The following is a 19,812-nucleotide window of genomic DNA, read 5'->3' as shown; positions in this document are numbered from 1 at the left end:
TACACATTTAACAACAATATTACGTACACTTCTACCAACCACTTCCCGACCACCTCTCTTACATATGTGTCGGCCCCGTACATATCTAAGAGAGGTGTAGTCTGAGAATGGTCGTAGGAGTTGGCCTTCCTTTTAAAGGGAGAGCCCTTTAATGTGGTGTGTTTAGATGAGTAATTATCCAGTGCTTCGTGGCTCAAGCACGATCATGGCTCAAGTGAGTTGGGACTCGTGGGAGCAATGGGAAGCTACATGAACGCGCCCGATAGACTAGTTTGCTCGCTTAACTTTTCAAAAACTACTAATATGTAATACTCTCTCTCTCTCTCTCTCTCTCTCTCTCTCTCTCTCCAGAATGAGAAGAAATAAGGGTGCCCACCGTTCCAAACGTTTGGTTTCATACAATTTCAAGGGCTAAATTGTTACTTTTGAAAATTTAAATTCGGGAACTGGGCATAAAGACCAAACTAAATCAATTTCACGGTTCCAAACTTGTAAGTATTGTATATCAAAAAAATACTCTAAGATAAGAAGAAAGCAAACTGGAATTAATAGAAATTTGTTTGGGTGATTATGGCAGTTTATACACATACACATCTTCAGTGTTTTTTTTTTCTTCTCAGAGTGAACGTTCCATATGAAAATTCTGATCAGTTGATACGAAAAAACCAATTTGTGAAACTGATAGTTTGAAAGAAAAAACTACTACAATTATGAAAAAAAATTAAAAGTTGAGTGGGGGCGACAAGCTAGTCGCCCGGTCCATCCGCGGCATTCGGGCTCGGTCCATCCTTAGGTACGAGCGACATCTACACACCAAAACGAAATGAGATTAATGCACCAAAAATCGGTTATAGGAAACCTAACACGCACGGAAAATAGTTTGAAGAAGCTAGGAAGGAATTATTGGACATGTCCACAAGACTACCCATGCGAGAAAAACGAATTCACACCTTCAAGATGGGAACAAAGCCCTTGCCTCGTTCGGCTGTCAGAAAGGCCCACTTGATTCAGCCCACATGTGGCGTTGCATGGTCGAGAGAGACGAACCCGAAACAAAACGCGACACAAGTGCTGAACTGGACATCTGTTACTCCACGTCATGCATTTCTGCCACGCGTCACCCCCTAAATCCAAACAGATTAATCACAAGTCGGTCTCCATTTCCCGGGCAATTCTCTCTCTCTCTCTCTCTCTCCCTCTAGCTCGCAGGACAGGGGGAAGCAGCAAAGCAAGCTCGCAAAACTCTCTCTCTCTCTCTCTCTCTCTCCTCAGATGTGGATGTAGAGTAGGCGAATACTAAGATGGAGTACTATTATGAATCAATAACGAACGCAGGAAACGAGCACAGCAGTGTGGTTCCGATTACAGTGTTCGTGGCCGTTCTCTGCCTCTGTTTGATCATCGGCCACTTGCTCGAAGAAAACCGCTGGCTTAACGAATCCATCACTGCTATTTTCATCGTACTCTCTCTCTCTCTCTCTCTCAATGTATATTCCACTGTTTTTTGTTTTTCTTATTGTCCGTCTGAATTGAAAGAATGTTTCTATCCTTGATCCATGTTTACAGAAAACCAACGTGATTGTAGGTTTTGAATTTCACGTTGCACGAACAATGGATGGTTGGACATTTGATAAGGGATAGTTAGTGGGGGGTAGTTAAGCTCTTGCGTGTGGGAAGGGAAAATTGTGAGAGCCGCATCACTTGAGATATTGGGGAGTCCTATGAGTTGAAGATATGAATGCGCAAACCCAACCAAGGGATTGGCCATTGGCTTGGTGGTCAAGATCTGCATTTAGAAGATTTCTCCCTCCTCAGACTCTCAGGTTTGAAACCGGGTGTGCGCTTGTCCCATATTGGTTAGTTGTAACCTCCAAGACTAGCTTATGAGCCTAGGCAGCTCCTCTACTCATTCTCAATTGATTTTGAGTTGGGATGCTTTAACACCGGGTGCTCTCAACTCTCATAGGTCCGTCGATACGGGCTTTGTCCCTGCTTAAATTGGTCCGGCCCCCTACTAGTGGACAGTAGGATTAGTCTCTTAAGAATATTCAAGGTGTGCATGTAACGTTTCCAAAGCTCTCTTATTAACAAAGATAGATAGCATGTACAACTATGGGCAATGATTTTCGCACAGTAAATTTACACTCCGCAAAGAACGAAAGAGTTCTACCAGCTTGGTTAGCCGGATATCTGAGGATACAAAGTAGACTGATTGGAGAAGGAAATTACTTTCTTGACTTTTACTGGATTCCAGAAGTCACTGCCAGGGTTTTGTTTGAGCTATTTATCATAATTTCGGAATATTTTTTTTTATAGCAACGAGGTGAGTGCCAATAGATTATTTCAGAGATAGCATGATTGGAGAAGGAAATAGGTGAAGGCCATTGAGGCCAATAAGGTGTATTGCATTATTATGTACTATCAGATCAGAGTTAGTATGTAAGGCCTTAATTTTACGGAGGCTGATGTGGAGTAGGACAAGGCTTTTAGTCTATGATGTACCTATTGGGATTTCTGAGATGAATTCTGGTAAACAATTTACATATTCTCCTTTCTTATGAATGCATTCCAATTTTTTTTTTTTAGTATACTTTGAGAATTATGTTGTGTTTAATTTTGAAATACTAAGTGTACAAAATTTTGAGTGAATTGGGAGATAAAGTGGAGTTTGGAAATCATTACCCATAATTTGGTGCCAGCGCAAGTCAGAGAGGCTGTGTAGAGAGGTTGAGCGTCTTAATTCTTATTGTGTTTATTGGATTTCTCCCCTCCATCCGCCTTGGACTTGGGAACACTGGTGAACTTTTTTTTTCTTTTTTCTGTGTGATTGATCATCTTTCTTGTGTTTTTGTGGGATCGGAACCATCTTGTCATTGCATAGTATAACTAATTTACGTTAGCTCCCATTTTGCCTTGTTCGCTTCAAAGTACGTTGTAAACCCAAGTTAGGGTCCAGAGGGCTAGACCGAGCACAATTAAACTACACCAACTTGGCATGAGATAATGATGGGTTTGTCCTTGCTAATACTTTGCCTGTAATCTCTTTTGCTACGTTCTTGTTATAATGTTGGCTCTAGTTTTGTCAGTTTTTCCTCTCATTCTTTCATTAGTCTAATTAACTTGTCTGTACTTCACAATCAGGGATGCCTTAGTGGTATAGTTATCTTGTTGGTAAGCAAGTGGAGAAGTTCTCACATCCTAAGATTTGATGAAGAACTCTTCTTTATATATCTCCTTCCACCAATAGTATTTAATGCCGGGTAAGGCCAACTTCTTTGTGAGTTATACTCGAATTGAAATCAAAATGGATTAGCTATTTTCTAACTCTTTCAACAGATTTCAGGTCAAGAAGAAACAGTTCTTCCATAACTTCTTAACCATCCTGCTGTTTGGAGTCGTAGGTGTTTTCATATCATCCGTCATTATCACAGCTGGTGATATATATTCTTTGTTCTTATGCTATATTTTCTTTTTATTTCCATATCAGATTTTCTAATTTATAACTTTGTGTGCTCTCGTTTGCTAAATTCGTTAAATCATATCTGATTTCTGAATGTTGTTTTTATTAGGCAGCCGGTGGTTGTTCCCTAGGTTCGGATTTGTTGGTTTGACTCCTCGTGACTATCTTGGTTAGACATTATCCATCTCATCATCTTTGAACATCATGTTACCAGGCCATCAACGTGTATTTTAACTGTAATTTTAACATAAAACATTTCAGAGTAACCTAGTTTTGTTTTCGATTTGGTTCAGCGATTGGAACAATATTTTCCTCAACGGATACAGTGTGTACGCTGCAGGTTGGTTAATGCTGGTATATTTGACGTCACCGCATCAATTTCATGATATATGACCAGCCATTTTACAGCCTTCCAAAATATATTAAATGTGCATGTAGGTTCTACATCAAGATGAGACTCCGTTGCTCTACAGTCTAGTATTTGGGGAAGGAGTGGTGAATGATGCAACAACCGTTGTTCTCTTCAATGCAGTTCAGAAGCTTGACGTATCTAGACTTGATGCCTTGGCAGCTGCTCATGTCTTTGGAGATTTCTTGTACTTGTTCTCCACTAGCACTATTCTTGGAGTTGGTGTAAGTTCAGATTTGTTGAACAAGCTTTTGTGTTTCTAAAGCTTGAAGCTGTTCTGTACGATGATCAACTCATTTTTGGTGTGGGTTCTAATTAGCATGCTAGCTATCTTACTACATCTGATGTGATATGTTACCTTTCTTGTTTACCATTTCACTCTTCTTGGTAGTCTGTTGGATTAAGCTGCTCAAATTTGATTGTAATGGAATCTTACTCATAGGCATAAGATGTGTTTCCTGTGGTAAGGGATAGCCAAAATATGTGTATGCCATGGAGGCTTCTGGCTAGAAGTTGGTACTAATTGCTTGAGTATGTGGGGATCATTTTAATTGGGCTCAACTATTGCAGTTTTTGTGGACAATAAGAATCAGAGTAGAGAGGCATGGGAGGGATGAAACATAAGTAAGCAGGAAAAAAAGGATGTCAACTAATTTTGTGAAGGGATTTGTGTCCCCGTAATCAAGAAAAAAGTTGAAGCCTCAATAATGTGATATTTCCAGGCCTGGATTTGTTCCCACCATGTGCTGCTACACGTATCCTTTTTCTTCTTGAATCCTGTGGCGTACTTCACATGCATGTCAGTGTACATCAGTATGTTGTACTAACTTGCTACCAAGTAACAATTGCTCTAAGTTACTTACCAAAACGGGAAAAAAACTGATTGATGTAAGTGCTACTCTAGTTACCATGCTTTCTAGCTCAACTGTAACAGAAACAAATGGCATTAATGTTTCTCGTTTGTTGCAGGCAGGGCTTTTAACATCATACGTCCTGAAGGGCTTGTACTTTGGCAAGTATGGATCGTAACCTGTGTGACAATTGATAAGAGCTAAATGGTTCTATAATCACCAGAATCTCTATCTTCATTTCTCTGCAGACACTCAAGTGTTCGTGAAATTGCTTTAATGATGTTGATGCCATATCTGTCGTACATGTTGGCTGAGGTAATAATGCTAGCCTTAGATTTTTCACCTAATAAATTCAAAATAACATTTATAATACTTGGGTCAGAATTATTCTACACTATTTGATCCGTGGTAGTACTTAAAGCTGATTCTTTTTTAAAAATCCTAAATCAGATGAATACTTATAGCAGCTATTCTTTCCCCGTAGGGAAAAATTAGTAGCAGAAGCCGGAATGAAGTAGGGTTATCTGTGACCTTTTCCCGATTGAATACCCACGGGGCTAATATTTTCAGCAGGAAAGATGAGGGGAGGAAAAGAGACAGGATGTAGTGAATTTTGGTAGGGAAGTAGAGCTGGCAGTATGTGTCAGGGCAATAAGATGTGAGGGACAATGACGAAGTATCCCAAGCGAGAGAGACTATCCAGAACAAGTATCCCATCCAGAACAAGTATCCCATAGCTGGGTTCCAGTGTCGGTTAAGGCTGTTAGGCCATATGAGCAAACTTAGTGGGAAAGCCATAATTATTGTTTACTAAATTTTCACTTTATTGACTTCTTACAAATTTTTATTTGAATTGTCGATACCTAAAATGCTTACGGAGTTCTTGTTCCATTGTTTATTCACGTCTTTTCTTCTTTCTGCAGTTGTTGCATCTTAGTGGGATTCTGGCTGTCTTCTTCTGTGGGATTGTGATGTCTCATTATTCATGGCACAATATAACTGAGACTTCAAGAATTACAACTAGGTACATAGGTACTAATCGCATAATTATTATGCTGGACTGATTCTTGTTTCGGGGATTTAACTAGTATCGGTTCTGCTTATCGTATTTACATTTGGGCTTGTGCGGGTAGGAATAACTAACAGATGAATGAGGGGTAAAAAGCTCCAATTTCTCCACTCTTAGTATATGGTTACTTCACTCAACTCTTGTCTAATTTCTTCACTGTACTCTTGTTGTGAATGCAGGCATGTATTTGCCGCGATGTCGTTTATAGCAGAAACTTTCATTTTCCTCTACGTGGGAATGGATGCGCTGGACATCGAAAAATGGAAGATGAGCAAGTTGAGGTAACTATAATTCAAACTTCAACTATTTTATTCATTCTCACCAGTTCATCATTTAGAGTTTTAGATTTTATGGTTCATATCTGCGTCTGGAGTTTGCATGTTGTTTCTCTATATCTTACGCACATGTACTCTGCTTTCACATGCATATTGCCAGCTAATTAGCATTAGGCTAGACAACCCAAAATATTTTGGTTTCTCTTTGCTTTCCTGTCTTCAATGTGAGCAAAATCAAGTGATTGTCTGACAGTTAACTTGAACACCCTTTTTTTCACAATGAGAAGCTCTTACCTCTATAGGATTACAGAATAGCTGATCAGATGCATAAGGGCATTCAGATCCACTGTCCTTTACAGTCTGCTAAATTATAAGCCCTCCGTAACTGAATCCCTTCGCTTGTTGCAGGTTTGGGACTTCGTTGGGCATTTGCAGTACTTTGATGCTTCTGATTTGTCTTGGGCGCGCAGCCTTTGTGTTTCCCCTCTCTGCTCTTTCCAATTACATGAACCGAAACGCTGGCACTTCATCATCAACAATCACATTCAAACATCAGGTGACTAGTCAAAAATCTGTATTATGTCCCTTTCTACCAACAAGGACAATTTCCTATATCCGTTTTGATGGTAGTTTGTTCTACATAGGTAGTAATATGGTGGGCTGGTCTTATGAGAGGGGCAGTCTCTATTGCTTTGGCGTTCAAACAGGTTTGTTCTTTCCTCCCTTTCTCCCTATCAGCGTCAATGGTTTTTCGACTTCAAAAGGGAGTGAGGTTGCAAACATTTTTTAGGAAAATGTGCTAACGCGGCGAAATATTGCCATTGGTGTCATGCAGTTTACATACTCAGGTGTTACATCAGATCCAATTAATGCGACCATGGTTACCATCACGATTATCATTGTTCTCTTCAGTACAATAGTAAGCTACTTTGGTTGTGCTCTTCCCTTGTACATCAGCTTCAATTGAAACATAAAAAGTAGGAAGCTTTGGAACATCCTGAACTGTTCACATTGCTATAAATTCAGCCTTAAATCAGAACGCCACAGCTTGCTTCACTAACAATTTCCAACTTTACCCTTCAAACTTCAGAGACATTGTTGACATGCGCCTCGTTTTCTACTTTTTCCACTGTAGGTTTTTGGTATGCTCACAAAGCCACTCATAAACTGCTTGCTTCCCCGACATCCGCATGATAGCATTCTTCACCGGGAACCCACGTCTGCAAAAGAGGACCTAACCCTTCCATTGCTTTCCTTTGATGAATCCACCGCAACTAATATTGCCCGCGCAAAGGAAAGTTTCTCAATGCTAATGGAAAGTCCTGTGTACACAATCCACTACTATTGGAGGAAGTTCGATGATTGTTACATGCGACCAATATTTGGTGGCCCCCGCAGCAACAGGTCTTAATAAACTATGCAACTCTCATTTGGTGGCTGACAAGGTTAACTTATATGTGCAGTGGATGTTGGGTGGTTTATGACTCCAGGAGGAGTTGTAACTTGGATTTCGCGAATGGAGATTGTAATGTGAATGTGCCGTGATTATTTCTTGCTCATTTTCTGTGAATCTGCTCTCTGGTAGTATCACATAGCTTCCAACTGTTGCCTGAACTAGCTAGCTCATCAAGCAGGGAAGCAGGGGAACCTATTGTTGCTAAGTTGAGTTTAGTTAAACAGAATGTACCATTTAAAGGTCAAAAACTGCATGCGGATTGGATTGTTTTGATATATATTTATACAATCCCCTTTTTAGCGCTCTTGTTATGGTATATTTGCAAATTGTGGATCGTATTTTCTGTTGAAGAATGTTTTCTCTTTCACAGTAGAACACAAAAGAGGCTCTACTGCACGCTGGTATATGGATTATGTATCTAAAAATCATTTCCAGGCAGTGAAACACTGATATGTCAAAGTGCCAATTGGTCAAAGAATGCTTTTACTCTTTCACAGTAGAACACAAAAGAGGCTCTACTGCACGCTGGTATATGGATTATGTATCTAAAAATCGTTTCCAGGCAGTGAAACACTGATATGTCAAAGTGCCAATTGGTCAAAAACTAACTTAACTAAGATTTAGGGGCTTTGAATCATCTTCCATTGATGTCTGCGGTTTATGTTAAAAATTCCAACAGAAATGTCCCTTCCATTAAGATGCACTCAAAACAGTATAGTGTATCGACGTCTTACTGTGGCGCCTGCTACATAACAACTGACCCTTAGCACCTTACATTTTCAAAACAATCACAAGAAGACTGTGCTGCCTGCTACATAACAACTGACCCTTAGCACCTTACATTTTCAAAACAATCCCAACTTAAATAGAGTACAGTATAAAAACATCTTCATATAGGCCAATGACAACTCTCCAGTTAGTATTTGCTATGTCGGAAGCAGTAGGTTAGATTAGCACCACGTATCTGCAAGAAATCATGTAATCCATTAATATTGTATATCACTATAGCTACATACAATTAAGGCTAGGAAATTAATGTAAACAAGTTTGGTTCAGTACTTCAGTTTCAATACTAGCATAATGGTTAACAACATGAGACATTAACAATGAAAATTAAGTCTCTGCTTCAATTCTTCAAATGCGTTATTGACTTCCATTCAAGCATGCCTAAAAAGCTCAATCCATACAAGACTGGCAATTATTCCTGCACAGCCCCCCTACAACTAAACATAATAAACGTTATTTTTTTATGGTGTGCTGAGTGTAGTGGGAGGAAAACAAAGAGGAAACATGATAGCAACAAGAACCTGAAAGACAGCAACTGTATGTATCCCAAGCAATAAAATCCACTTACAGGATTAGACTTGTTGCAAAGTAGAACAATTGGCATATCTAATGTGTAGGTCCAAACACTACTGTATAGGGCAAGGTTTGAACATTTTTCACTGGTAAGCCCCCACATCTAGTATTCCTGATGCATCTGTATCGAGCTAGCCATCCATAGTTGCCAGACTCCAATAAGGCTAAACCTAATATGCGTCAAGTTTCTCAACTTCAAGTGATGCAAAACCTAAGAGAAGGCAATACATTCAACTCATGCCCATGTTGAATGTAAATGTATTGTTCAAATGAGATTCTTGATAAAATGGTCTCACGTGATCAAGCATCAGTTCTTAAATGATATAAAAAAAATTGTGTATATATGAGCAATGAAAGATACAATAGTCAACACACTAACCGCTCAGCACGATCTCTCGTCATCGTTTCTCAAACAGATGATGGCGTGCCAACATCTCAGATATCCCTACTCCAGAAATTCTTGCACATCCAAAAAGCTCTTGAAGCTTTGTGTCACATGAAATCACCGTAGGTTTTGTAGGATCCTGTGAGTTGGGAAAAAGAAAGGGGTCACAGCAGTTCACAAAGCAACAATATTTGCAACTCCCCAACCATTATACTGAGAAACTAGAAAATAGTAAAACAATTCTCATGTTAAGCTCAAAGGAGAGGGAAAGTAGCACAATAAGATATTCCCTCAAGACTGGAAATTTAGAAACATAAAAATGAACTAATAACTTTTTAAGAATTTATATGGCAATTTTATCATAGCAATAATCAGTTGGTTGGATCATTCCGCTCATTACTCGTGAGGACAACATGTTTAAGTCGAAAAATTGTTTTAAAACTACAACCTACAGGGCCACAGGCCTACACTCAAGAAGCCCACTTGGTATCTACTATGAAAATCACCTTTTTCAACTTTGTCTATAGCCATTTAATCGAGAAATAAAAGGTAATCACATCTTTCTCATCTCATCAATCACCTATTGATTGGCATTAATGTGCTCTTTGCTTCTGCCAAAGTCCAGATAAGACGATGTTATAGTGGAAGCACTTTGACAACAGTGGAAGTACTGCAACTGTCATTGTTTACAAGGAGATATCTTGAATATAGAAGTCCAAACTCAGGTAAAGGAATTTTCAGACTCGAAGATCTACCTGCACGTTAACCATAATATTTCTCGCATTTGTACCAAAATTTATCCATAAACAAAATTTTCCTAATAAGTAGTTTTCTCCCGACTTTATACAGCTAATTGTTTCCATTAGTCGACGCATATTCAGGTGCGATACTATGCCATCAGGGTATTAGATGCTCCACCAATTCTGCAAACATATTCCAGAACTTCTCTTTGAAATGCATTCCCAGAGATTGTTAACAAGGACACTCATGTACTTCTTCCTAAAGGGATGAGGTAACGAGAAAACCACTTGAAAGAAGATAAATATCAAACCAAGCTCAAATGTCCACCTAAAGCACCCTCCACAGTACCCCCAAATAAAAATGGAAAAGGAAAAGGAAAGGAAAGAAAAAGAAAACACAGCTAACTGGATCCTACCAGTGTATTGACTAATCAGCATGTCACAGAATAATGTTATTGCCAGTTGTAGCCAAATAATAAAAGGCACAACTCAAACCTAAGAAATCGAACAGAGCCACGGGCATGTATACCCACCTCGAGTTGGTTGTATTTTATGTACTCCCAAACACGTCTTAAGACCTCTGACTTCAGCATCTCCCTTTCACCAGTACCAAAAAAAATTGCCAGTGCTTCAGAGATTACCACAATAGGACCAGATTCGGCACTGTGTGTCACCGATTCCACTTCAACTTTCGGTTTCTTGGAATTTTGACGTACCGGTTCTGCAAGCATCAAAACACTGCAGTTCTTAGTCCACACAACCTTCAAATCGTGAGAGGGGAAAAAGATAATACATGAACAAAGAAGCAGAAAAAAAAAATCCAAAGGGCAACAACCTACTTGTAGGTTCAAGAGAGATGATATGCTTAGATAGCAACTTGTTCATTTTGAACATGTCAGTACAATCTGTCTCAAACACCAAACGCAGCTCATCATTACAAATTATCTTCCTTTTGTTACTTGGATCTTGAAGATTGTGTTTCCTTATGTAAGCCCACAGCTGCTTCACAATCTGAACCAACAAGAGCACAAGTTTAGAAGAGTAACGTTCCAAAGAACAAACCATTGTTGAGAACATTTTATTATCAAGTAGTCTGAACCTCAGTCCTAGGTAGTGCAGGCAACCCAACGATGACCTGAAGTTCAGGTGAAACCCCACATATCTTGTTTAGTCCCCCCGGGCCACCTCTTCTTTTTCTACCAGTTTGGGTACTGCAAAGAGAACAAATAACATGATCAATAGTAGTCAAACATCAAGGGACACATTCCGCTAGGAGATTGCAGTGACATGTGGAAGTTTAAGGGGTACAAGTACAAGAATTTTGGATGCAGACTAATAAACAGTGGGGGGATAATTCTGCGAGCAATTAGACTTGGCAAGGTGAAGTACAGAAAGCATTTAGACAAAAAGCACTCCAAGGGTATAATCCCACACAGAACATTGGGTGAAAACATTTGCCTGCCTGATTGGGGCTGCATGAACAGGATAGAACTGAGAACAAATAACGTTTGACATACTGGCTGGGGTTTAAGAAATTTGAGCTGTTGATAATCCCCATAGTCTAGATAGCAACACTTCATCAGGTGTCCTATAAGCCCATAATGTCATTGCCATCGGAGTCTAATTACAATTTCCAGACAAGACAAGTGAATTTGGGTACGAGGGTGGGGGGAAAGAAGAACAAACTGATGCAATTGGGAGGCCATTTGAAACTACCAGTCATTGCTAGAGCTAGAGTCTAGACTTTCATCAACCGGCTTTGAAGATTTCAAAGCCTTCAGAATCCACCAAAACAAAGCAAGGAAAGTTAGTAGATAAGTCTGTCCTTTAACCATTACTGGGAAAGTGAAGAAGAGAACAAAGATAATCCTCAAACCTACGCAGAGCTCCCCTATATAGATTTAGTGATACACAAAAGATAACATCTGTAGCTCACAACCTTAGGCAAGCCTTAGCACCAGTTTGATGTTACAAGCTTGCATCAATTTTTCTTGCACAATGCCACTACAGGGAACGAGAAAAACGAAGAGGGGAAAAAGCGCAAAGAGAGGGATAAAATAGATGAGCAAGAAAAGATGAGTTAAAAGAGGAATAAGTTCTGCCCCCACTAAACCAGATTCTAGCTAAGCCCCTACCCACAAGAACCTTGTTCCTGGGCTTCCCACAACCTCTACAACATTGTTTCATCATAAATTATGAAAAGCTAACGTTGAACTTGTGAGAACCCACCCTGGGCGAGTCCCACATTGGTGGTTATGGGAAAACTGATGTGGGATATGAACGGTTGCGACGGGCTACTATATAACTTGAGGTTAACCTTTTGAGCCATGTGGTTAGACGATTGGTTAGCAGAACAGTTGGCGTGGGTTGTGACAGGTGAGAGCTTGCACCAACCAGAAGTGTAAGGCGGGTTCCGCGAGGAGACGTGCTTGGGTGGGACCTACAAGTGAGGAGCTTGAGGTCCTTGTCGTGCTTCGGCGGGACCCATGAGATGAGCTTGAGGTGTTTGTCGTGCTTAAGCAAGGACTTGTCCTACATCGCTTGGTGAGTGGAAGTGATGGGAAAACTGATGTGGGATATAAACGGTTGCGACGGGCTACTGTGTAACTTGAGGTTAACCTTTTGAGCCACGTGACGTGATTAGGTGATTGGTTAGCAGGACAACTGGGGTGGAGCGTTACAGAACTTGTACTAAGATACCATGACCAGAGGATTTTAGCCAACCAACGGCCAAGGGTGAGAAAAAAGGCGCCCTTTAGATCATGAGAAAGGGATTAGAAAAGAAAGAGCCGGGGGTTTTCACCAAATCTCACCATTTCTAACCAAAATCGTGATGGAATGGGGGCCCCTGAAGCAGAGGTGGCTCTATGTGTATACTTGCATGGTCAACTGAACACCCAAAACAAATTTTTTTGCTAAGAATACATTTAAAAAATATGGACTAACCTTACTTTGAACACCCAACTCAAATGTTAAAGAATACCCAATTATAATAGTCTTGAACGCCTAACCCAAAAAGAACTGAACACTTAACCCAAAACTAATTAAACACACCCAAAACTAATTAAACTCTCAATTACAGCCCATCAATCCAGGTAAAAAAGAAAGAGAAAAAAAAGAACCTATAGGGTTAAGTATTATGCTCTTCGTTCTCTCTCCATCTTTATTGTCAATGATTTAAATCTTTAATTTTGCATTCCTACATGACAATAACTATATTATTTTTATTTGTTTAGATAGCTTATAAAATTATGGACAGAAATTTTAAAAAATTCAACTACATTGCAAAATCCCGTTAACTTGAATAATATTCCTTTAAATTTAAGACTGATAAAAAATCTCATTTTGTCATCCTAAAGAATAACATATTTTCGAGAAGATCAGTCTCAATATACTCACTACAATTCTTTCCAAAGGGTTTTAGTACCTAGATTGATATGTTGGTTAAACATCGACACAAAATGAGAGAACTCGTCTAGGAGAATTGTAAAATTTTACCGCCTCCATTCTCGAAACACTATGTAATACGCAATACGACAACTTAAAATAAAAAACTAATTTTCTTATAAAAAATAATAGTATATATTTTTGAGTTCTCATTTTGCCTTGTAATTAATTTTTTTTGAATAAAGGTAATGTTTTTTTACCACATTATTTATACTAATTTATGAGATTTTTACATAGTATATTATTGGTTAATAAATCAATTACTAGAGTTAAGGTAATTTTTGAACACCCTACCACAAATTTCTAGAGCCGCCATTGCCTTGAAGCACTTTTACCGGTAAGAGTTAACAAACACATCTGAACCATCGATTGCGGAAATTAACGGTCCAGATGCGCACTATAGGGTGCCCTACAGGTCGCTACAAGACCCACAGGTCCAATGGTGACAAACAAAAAGAACCTACAAAAATTCACCATCTTCTTTCCTTTCTGAATTTTCTCACCTCTTTTGTTCATGCAGACAAGGGGCATCATTCTCATTTCACATTTCATCCTAATACGTGGGAGCGGGTACTGGGTAGTTGGGTTCGAGTGATTTTACCACTTTTTCCCTAATAATTAATTCATTTTGTAATAAAAATAGTTGTAAAAATTCACTTTTTGCTGGGCCATTATTGAAAATCACTTTTGTGACAAAGCTTTCAAATATTTGTCCACACCAATTAGTGTTCTCCCTTTCTATAATCAGAATACATTTCAGAAAGGGAAATAAATCAGAAATACAAGCGAAAGGATGAACAAAAAGGTAAAAAAACAAAGAACACACCCAAAAAAAAACATTTCCTACTGATTTCTCAATTTCCACACCAGCCAAAGGAAATTGAGGAAAAGATACCTCTTTTCGGGCGATTCAGCAGGGGTACCAACGGCGGCGGCGGAAGCATCCACACCTCTAACGGTGTAATTAAGAGGTAGTTGAGAAGGAGTGGCGTGGAAGTTAGGGTTTTGGTGGAGGGCAAAGTGGTCTTTTTGAGGGTGGTGGAAATGGGGTGGTTGCGGCGGAGATTGGAGGAGGAGGAGGTGGATCTGGTTGCGGATGAAGTCGAGCTTGTGGGTGAGGTCCAACCCCAGATTGGATTCCAGCTGGTGGACGACGCCGTTTAGGGAGGTTAAGGTGGTTACAGGGTTCGTTTCGCGAAGGAGCGAGTCTATGGCCTGGACTATGTCCTGGTCGGACACCATTGTTGTTGCCCCTCTCTCGCTCTTTCTTATACAGTACTAATTATTAGTATTATTAACAGAAATTAACGGACTCTCTCTCTCTCTGGACTCTCTCTCTCTCTCTCTCTCTCTCTCTCGTGACACTTGTATCGGTGCAAAATAGGAGTAAGCTCAATGAAGTTCATAGATACTCGAGCGTTTGGCTTCCTAGGAAAGGGTAGGATTCTTCTAACAAACAAAATTACCCACAATTTCCCGTTCATATTTTTACTCCTGTATATCATTAATTGAATTCGGTTTTTCTTATTTGTGTGTACGTAATTGTTAAAAAATCAGGGATACATGATATATACGTGTTCTACGATTTGTATCGTCTATCACGGATATGAAAAGACATAAATTTGTGATCGGCAATGGGGTAGCTTGTTTAGAAGATTTTTACATTTTTTTAGTTCTAACACACGGCCCGCGCGGGAAATGGCTTGAGCTGCTAGATGCTAATGTTGTGTTTTCTTCGCAACTTAAAAAGAATTATTTTTAAAATTCCTCCTTCTTTTTTGTTTCCAACATTTTGCTCTCTATCTCTCTCCACTATTAACCCTACTATTTTTCAAAAAAAATTTAAAAAACCAATCCAAACATAGCAAAAATGAAAAATTACCCGGGGCGGTTCCAGGGACCCCTAAAAAAACCCTCAAATCTTAATCTCATAGTTTCCGATCAAATTTTGATGATCTGAGCCACTCAATGTGTTCATGTTCAGAACGTGATTTTAAGGGTGTCCGCGAGAAATTGGCCAAAAAAATAACCGGGAAGGGTTTGATTTGAACAGTTTTTTATTGAACCGTTCATCAAAGTTCAATAAAAAACTATTCGGATGAATCACTTTCCGGTTATTTTTTTTTATTGATTTCTCGTGGGTATTCTTAAAATCACGTTCTGATTACATTGAGCGGCTCGAATCATCAAAATTCAATCGAGAACTTTGAGGAGTTTTTTTAGGGGTGTCCGAAACTGCCCCGAAAATTTGGAGTAGGTCTAGTTTTCAACAATTGTGCACCACCAGGTCCTATCTTTGTATTATTCTAGTAATATCACAGTATACATCATAAGTTTCTTTAGTTTGCATTTAACCCTTAGCCTTCTATACCCTGCATTTTGGTATTTTCTGCATCATTTTAATTCTGCGCAACCCCCGCCCAATTTGGTATCAGAGCCTCCAGTAGAAAGTTAATTAAGTCAACTTTAGTTAGTGATCTTGACAAAGCATAATATTTAGTTAGTAGTCTTGTTTTAATTATTTTAGCTAGTTGTTTATGAGTAAGCAATTCACAGTTTTTAGTGAAAAGATTTTAGGGCAATTTAGTCAGATCAACAATAGACTTGATAATTTAGATAAGAAACTATATAGAGGAAAGATAGTTTAGAACTTAGATTATATACAAGAATCTCAGTTAGATATTATTAAAAGACTTAGTATAATAGAGAGTAATCAGAATAGAGTTCAAGATAAATTACCTACTAAGCAAGAAATACGAGAGTTAACTAGTAAGCTAGATACTAGGCAACCCAAGGACATAGAACAAGAGACTAAACAGCTTATAGAAAAATCAATAGCACTCCAAAAAGAGTTAATATCGTAGGTAAAAAAAAATTAGCCGGAACACGGACCATTTGGGTAAAAAGAAAGGAATGGAAATGTGGTACACAACATGCCTAAAGTTAGAGCAAGGCATCTATAAATTAGTGTTGTAGAGTTTTATCGGCCAGGCTATAGCTCGCATTTTCATAATATTTTTGTTGACAAATGCATTTCTAGTAGAATTTTCTCCAAACTTTTTGTACACTTCTATTGCCAAAGCTCCGGTCACTCTTGATTTTCCAATTATTTCACCTTTTTTTTTTCCTCCTGAGGAAGTTTACAAGTACTTTGCATCGCTAAATTCAACGTTTTAGAACAATAAGGATACCATGTTCTGGAACGTACATTCCAAAACAAAAATCGTTAGGGTATTGGTGTTATTCTGCCTTTCAAGAAACAACCTGTCTTAGTTTCGCTATGAAGTCAAGTTAATTCACATGATTGGAAACTCTCTGGAGAGAAAAGGTTGTTATAATTCACGTGTTTTATTTCTACCAGGAGGATGGCTGTGCATTCCCTGCCCATTAATCCATTGCCCAACACCCATTTGTCGCCGCTACTGTATTATATGGTGTACTGCACTCAATTTCAGGCAAGCACAAAGCAATCAAGTTGTGGAGTATGGCATGTGAAGAATAAATCCCCACCAATTGGCCTCGTTAGTCCCTTTACCGGAATCCACGCCGCTTATCGAGCTGGGAGTGTTGTCGATACAGAAAAGGCTTTTGATCTTGGGGATTGTTACCACTGATTCATCTGAGGTGACGAGGAGGGCTGCCAACTTCCCCGCTCCCACCTCGTCACCTCAGAAACCCTCTCTCTCTCTCTCGAGATCACTGGTGTGACGTCTCTCTGTGGATCTGAAACTAAACAATCTCTCAAAACTAAACCGATAAATGTAGCCACGGACAGTTCTTGTTGCGCTCTTGTGTTCGGCATCCTTATGGACCTTCTCCATAATCGCTAAGAGCTTCTTCAGTCAACCCCGTTTCCTTGTTTGTTCACTAACTCGTTCTTGAAGCGTGACGATTTTGACCGCTTATAGCCACGAACTCGACACCAGTGCCATCGCCGAACAAGACTCGCTATCCATTCTTCTCACAATATCGAGATCCGCTTCTCTCGGTAGTTCTCTCGGTGCCATTCTTTCTTCTTTGATCAACATCGGTAGTGCCATTCGAGGGATCGAGAGAGAGAGGGTTTTCCTTTTCTCGATGGAGAGGGTTTCTGAGGTGACGAGGAGGGAGCGGAAAGTTGGCAGCCCTCCCCGTCACCTCAGATGAATCAGTGGTAAGTTTTTGCTTGAAACAATCCCAAGATCAGAAGCCTCTTATGTATCGACAACACTCCCAGCTCGATAAGCGTGGATTCTGGTAAAGGGACTAACGAGACCAATTGATGGGGATTTATTCTTCACAAGCCATACTCCACAACTTGATTGCTTTCCTCGAGTATTGCTTTACTCCGAAGTTTTCCTCAAGTATTCCACTCTTCAAGAACCTCTTTTCTCCAAGTACTTCAGAGTTCCCAGGTACTAAGAATGCTTTTCTGCTTTTAGTACTATGTCAATTAGTTGATCAATACATAATCAAGTACCAAACAAGCAAGTCCAATTTTAGGGGGGAGTACGGTACTGAACATGGTGGGAGTGTGTGCGTGAGAGAGTAACAAACACAAACCCCATTCTGCTTTACGGTAATCGTAATCTTGCATAAATAAAATCAAGAAGCATCCCATGGCACATTACTGATATGCTGAAAATATTAAGGACACCACAAACACAACTTAGTACCACACACGGAGATATACTATAATAGTTTGGTCTCCAATTAACTTGAGATTCTTGCACTGACATAAGAGGCTAGTATAACTGCAGGAGTAATGGCGAGAAGCAGCTCAAAAACCATGAATTTTGATGTCATCTTTCTTCACTATGCCAGCCTGTTAACCATGAAGAATGGGGAGTTCAAGTTAAAACACTCTGCAGAAAAAGTACACAGTACAGTAATCCACGCTACTATGGACTTGCAAGATATTTCCTGAACAAGGAAGGTAGAGACATTTTTTTGCTGATCACCTTGAAGCTGAATAACCTTAAGAAAATCAACAATATCAATGTAAGAGGACCACTGAGCCAGGTTATTCAAATATTGAAACAAACCTGGCCTAGTTCTGGGTCCTGGACTACAGTGACATTGCAGCAAAACTCCTTCTTGAGGTCCTTGAGTATCTTATTATGGCTGAATTCTTTCTTCAACCCCTGGACAGTTGTCAAGCTTTTCCTACCATTCCGCTGTTGTACACGAATGTGCACGTACTCCTCTCACTCATTTCACCATATTGTCTTATGATTTCGTTGCCATCACATCTCCTTCTTTGGAACACTTGATGAATAAGATACAAAGCCAATGCTAAATGAATTCGAAGCTAGATTTTTGCAGGTTATCATAGGTTGATCGCAAGGACACAAATCAAGCCCACTGTCTCGCCAAACGGGCCTTGCTGTCCAACTTTGCATCTCCAGCTGCACGAGGAACTCCTTTTTGAACCGGAGCATCCACTAACCACTATTTTTTGTTTACTTAGCTCCCTTCTGTTGTATATATTTGCTGTTGTTTCCCCATTTATTTCCATGTAATCTGTAAACTGTTATCCTTTTATCTATGCATTTCTATCGTGTTCCAAAAAAAAAAAATGAATTTGTTCAATTTTTTTTAGGAAGAGTAAGAAATTCATTGATAATAAGAATGAAGTACAAAAATGCAAATCTTATAGGGAGACGGCCAATGCAAAACAAAAGCAAGAAAAGGACAACTCCCACTGAAAGTTCAAAAGTAAGTAAACAATCACATATAGAAGTAAAACCACTCCAGCACCTGCAAAAAAACCAGTAGAGAATAACGAGCAGAAAAAGAATACTAGTGTATCAAACAGCATTGTGGTGCTCAAAACACACGAGAATCGCTCAACAAAATTGAAACATTGATGCGGAGTTTGGAGAAGTGACATAAGAGTAGGCACTCAAACAAACACATTAGCCTTAACTTATTTTCTTAATTCAGTCCATTCTTCCAACTTAACTTATTTCTCATTCTTAAACTTAACTTATATTGTAATTGTGTGTGTGAGGCAATCAAGTTTAAGTTTAGAAGAATGGATGAACTAAAAAGGGAGAAAAAATAAGTTAAATTTAAGTTAAAGCCAAAAGAACGCAACCGGAGAGCTCCAGATCCATTTCCATACAATAATGTGGTGGTTAAACCCAGAATCATCTTAATTAACAAATGGATATCTGCAACATAGAAAACAGTTGTTTAGGTAATCTGTTTCTTGGCTCTACCAAACAGTTCCATTTCTTTAAACACAAAAACAAATTTGATAAAAGCAACTGCAGCAACAAAACAAATGCATTTCATCAACTCCAAAGATCTTCACTGTGTTATTATGGCAGCATTTGCATGTCAATCCATGTGGACGCACCAATCCATGCAGCCACCT

At 39.2% G+C, this 19,812-nt stretch overlaps 2 protein-coding genes across 15 annotated transcripts; one reads left to right on the top strand and one right to left on the bottom strand.

The window, feature by feature from the left end:
* Window positions 1-1,171: 1,171 nt before the first annotated feature.
* Window positions 1,172-7,856, top strand: LOC131329620 (sodium/hydrogen exchanger 4). Of its 3 annotated transcripts, none has more exons than XM_058362853.1 (14): window positions 1,172-1,460; window positions 3,142-3,260; window positions 3,337-3,434; window positions 3,570-3,629; window positions 3,754-3,800; window positions 3,899-4,093; window positions 4,839-4,885; window positions 4,969-5,035; window positions 5,644-5,744; window positions 5,969-6,070; window positions 6,473-6,620; window positions 6,709-6,771; window positions 6,900-6,983; window positions 7,200-7,856. In XM_058362853.1, exons 1-14 carry the CDS (start codon window positions 1,302-1,304, stop codon window positions 7,473-7,475), a joined length of 1,566 nt encoding a protein of 521 aa, XP_058218836.1. In that variant the 5' UTR covers window positions 1,172-1,301; the 3' UTR covers window positions 7,476-7,856. The 3 variants fall into 3 exon arrangements, with proteins under 3 accessions (XP_058218836.1, XP_058218837.1, XP_058218838.1); XM_058362854.1 differs by having other exon boundaries at window positions 3,899-4,097; window positions 4,843-4,885; XM_058362855.1 differs by having other exon boundaries at window positions 7,262-7,476.
* A 321-nt stretch (window positions 7,857-8,177) lies between these two features.
* On the bottom strand, window positions 8,178-14,866 carry LOC131329622 (uncharacterized). 12 transcript variants are annotated; one of them, XR_009200808.1, is made up of 8 exons: window positions 14,347-14,851; window positions 11,104-11,215; window positions 10,844-11,015; window positions 10,538-10,725; window positions 9,259-9,403; window positions 8,828-9,090; window positions 8,580-8,743; window positions 8,178-8,484 (listed from the first exon to the last, which is right to left on the bottom strand). XR_009200808.1 is itself a non-coding variant. In XM_058362857.1 (7 exons), exons 2-6 carry the CDS (start codon window positions 14,691-14,693, stop codon window positions 9,278-9,280), a joined length of 945 nt encoding a protein of 314 aa, XP_058218840.1. In that variant the 5' UTR covers window positions 14,694-14,710; window positions 14,742-14,833; the 3' UTR covers window positions 8,178-8,484; window positions 9,259-9,277. The 12 variants fall into 12 exon arrangements, 5 of the variants coding, with proteins under 5 accessions (XP_058218840.1, XP_058218839.1, XP_058218843.1 ...); XR_009200809.1 differs by having other exon boundaries at window positions 8,875-9,090; XR_009200811.1 differs by having other exon boundaries at window positions 9,269-9,403.
* Window positions 14,867-19,812: the final 4,946 nt, after the last annotated feature.

The sequence above is a fragment of the Rhododendron vialii genome, chromosome 6a (assembly GCF_030253575.1).
Source record: "Rhododendron vialii isolate Sample 1 chromosome 6a, ASM3025357v1".
NCBI classification, from domain to species: domain Eukaryota; kingdom Viridiplantae; phylum Streptophyta; class Magnoliopsida; order Ericales; family Ericaceae; genus Rhododendron; species Rhododendron vialii.
Note: the sequence above shows the minus strand (reverse complement) of the source record. Positions and strands in the feature narration are given on the sequence as shown.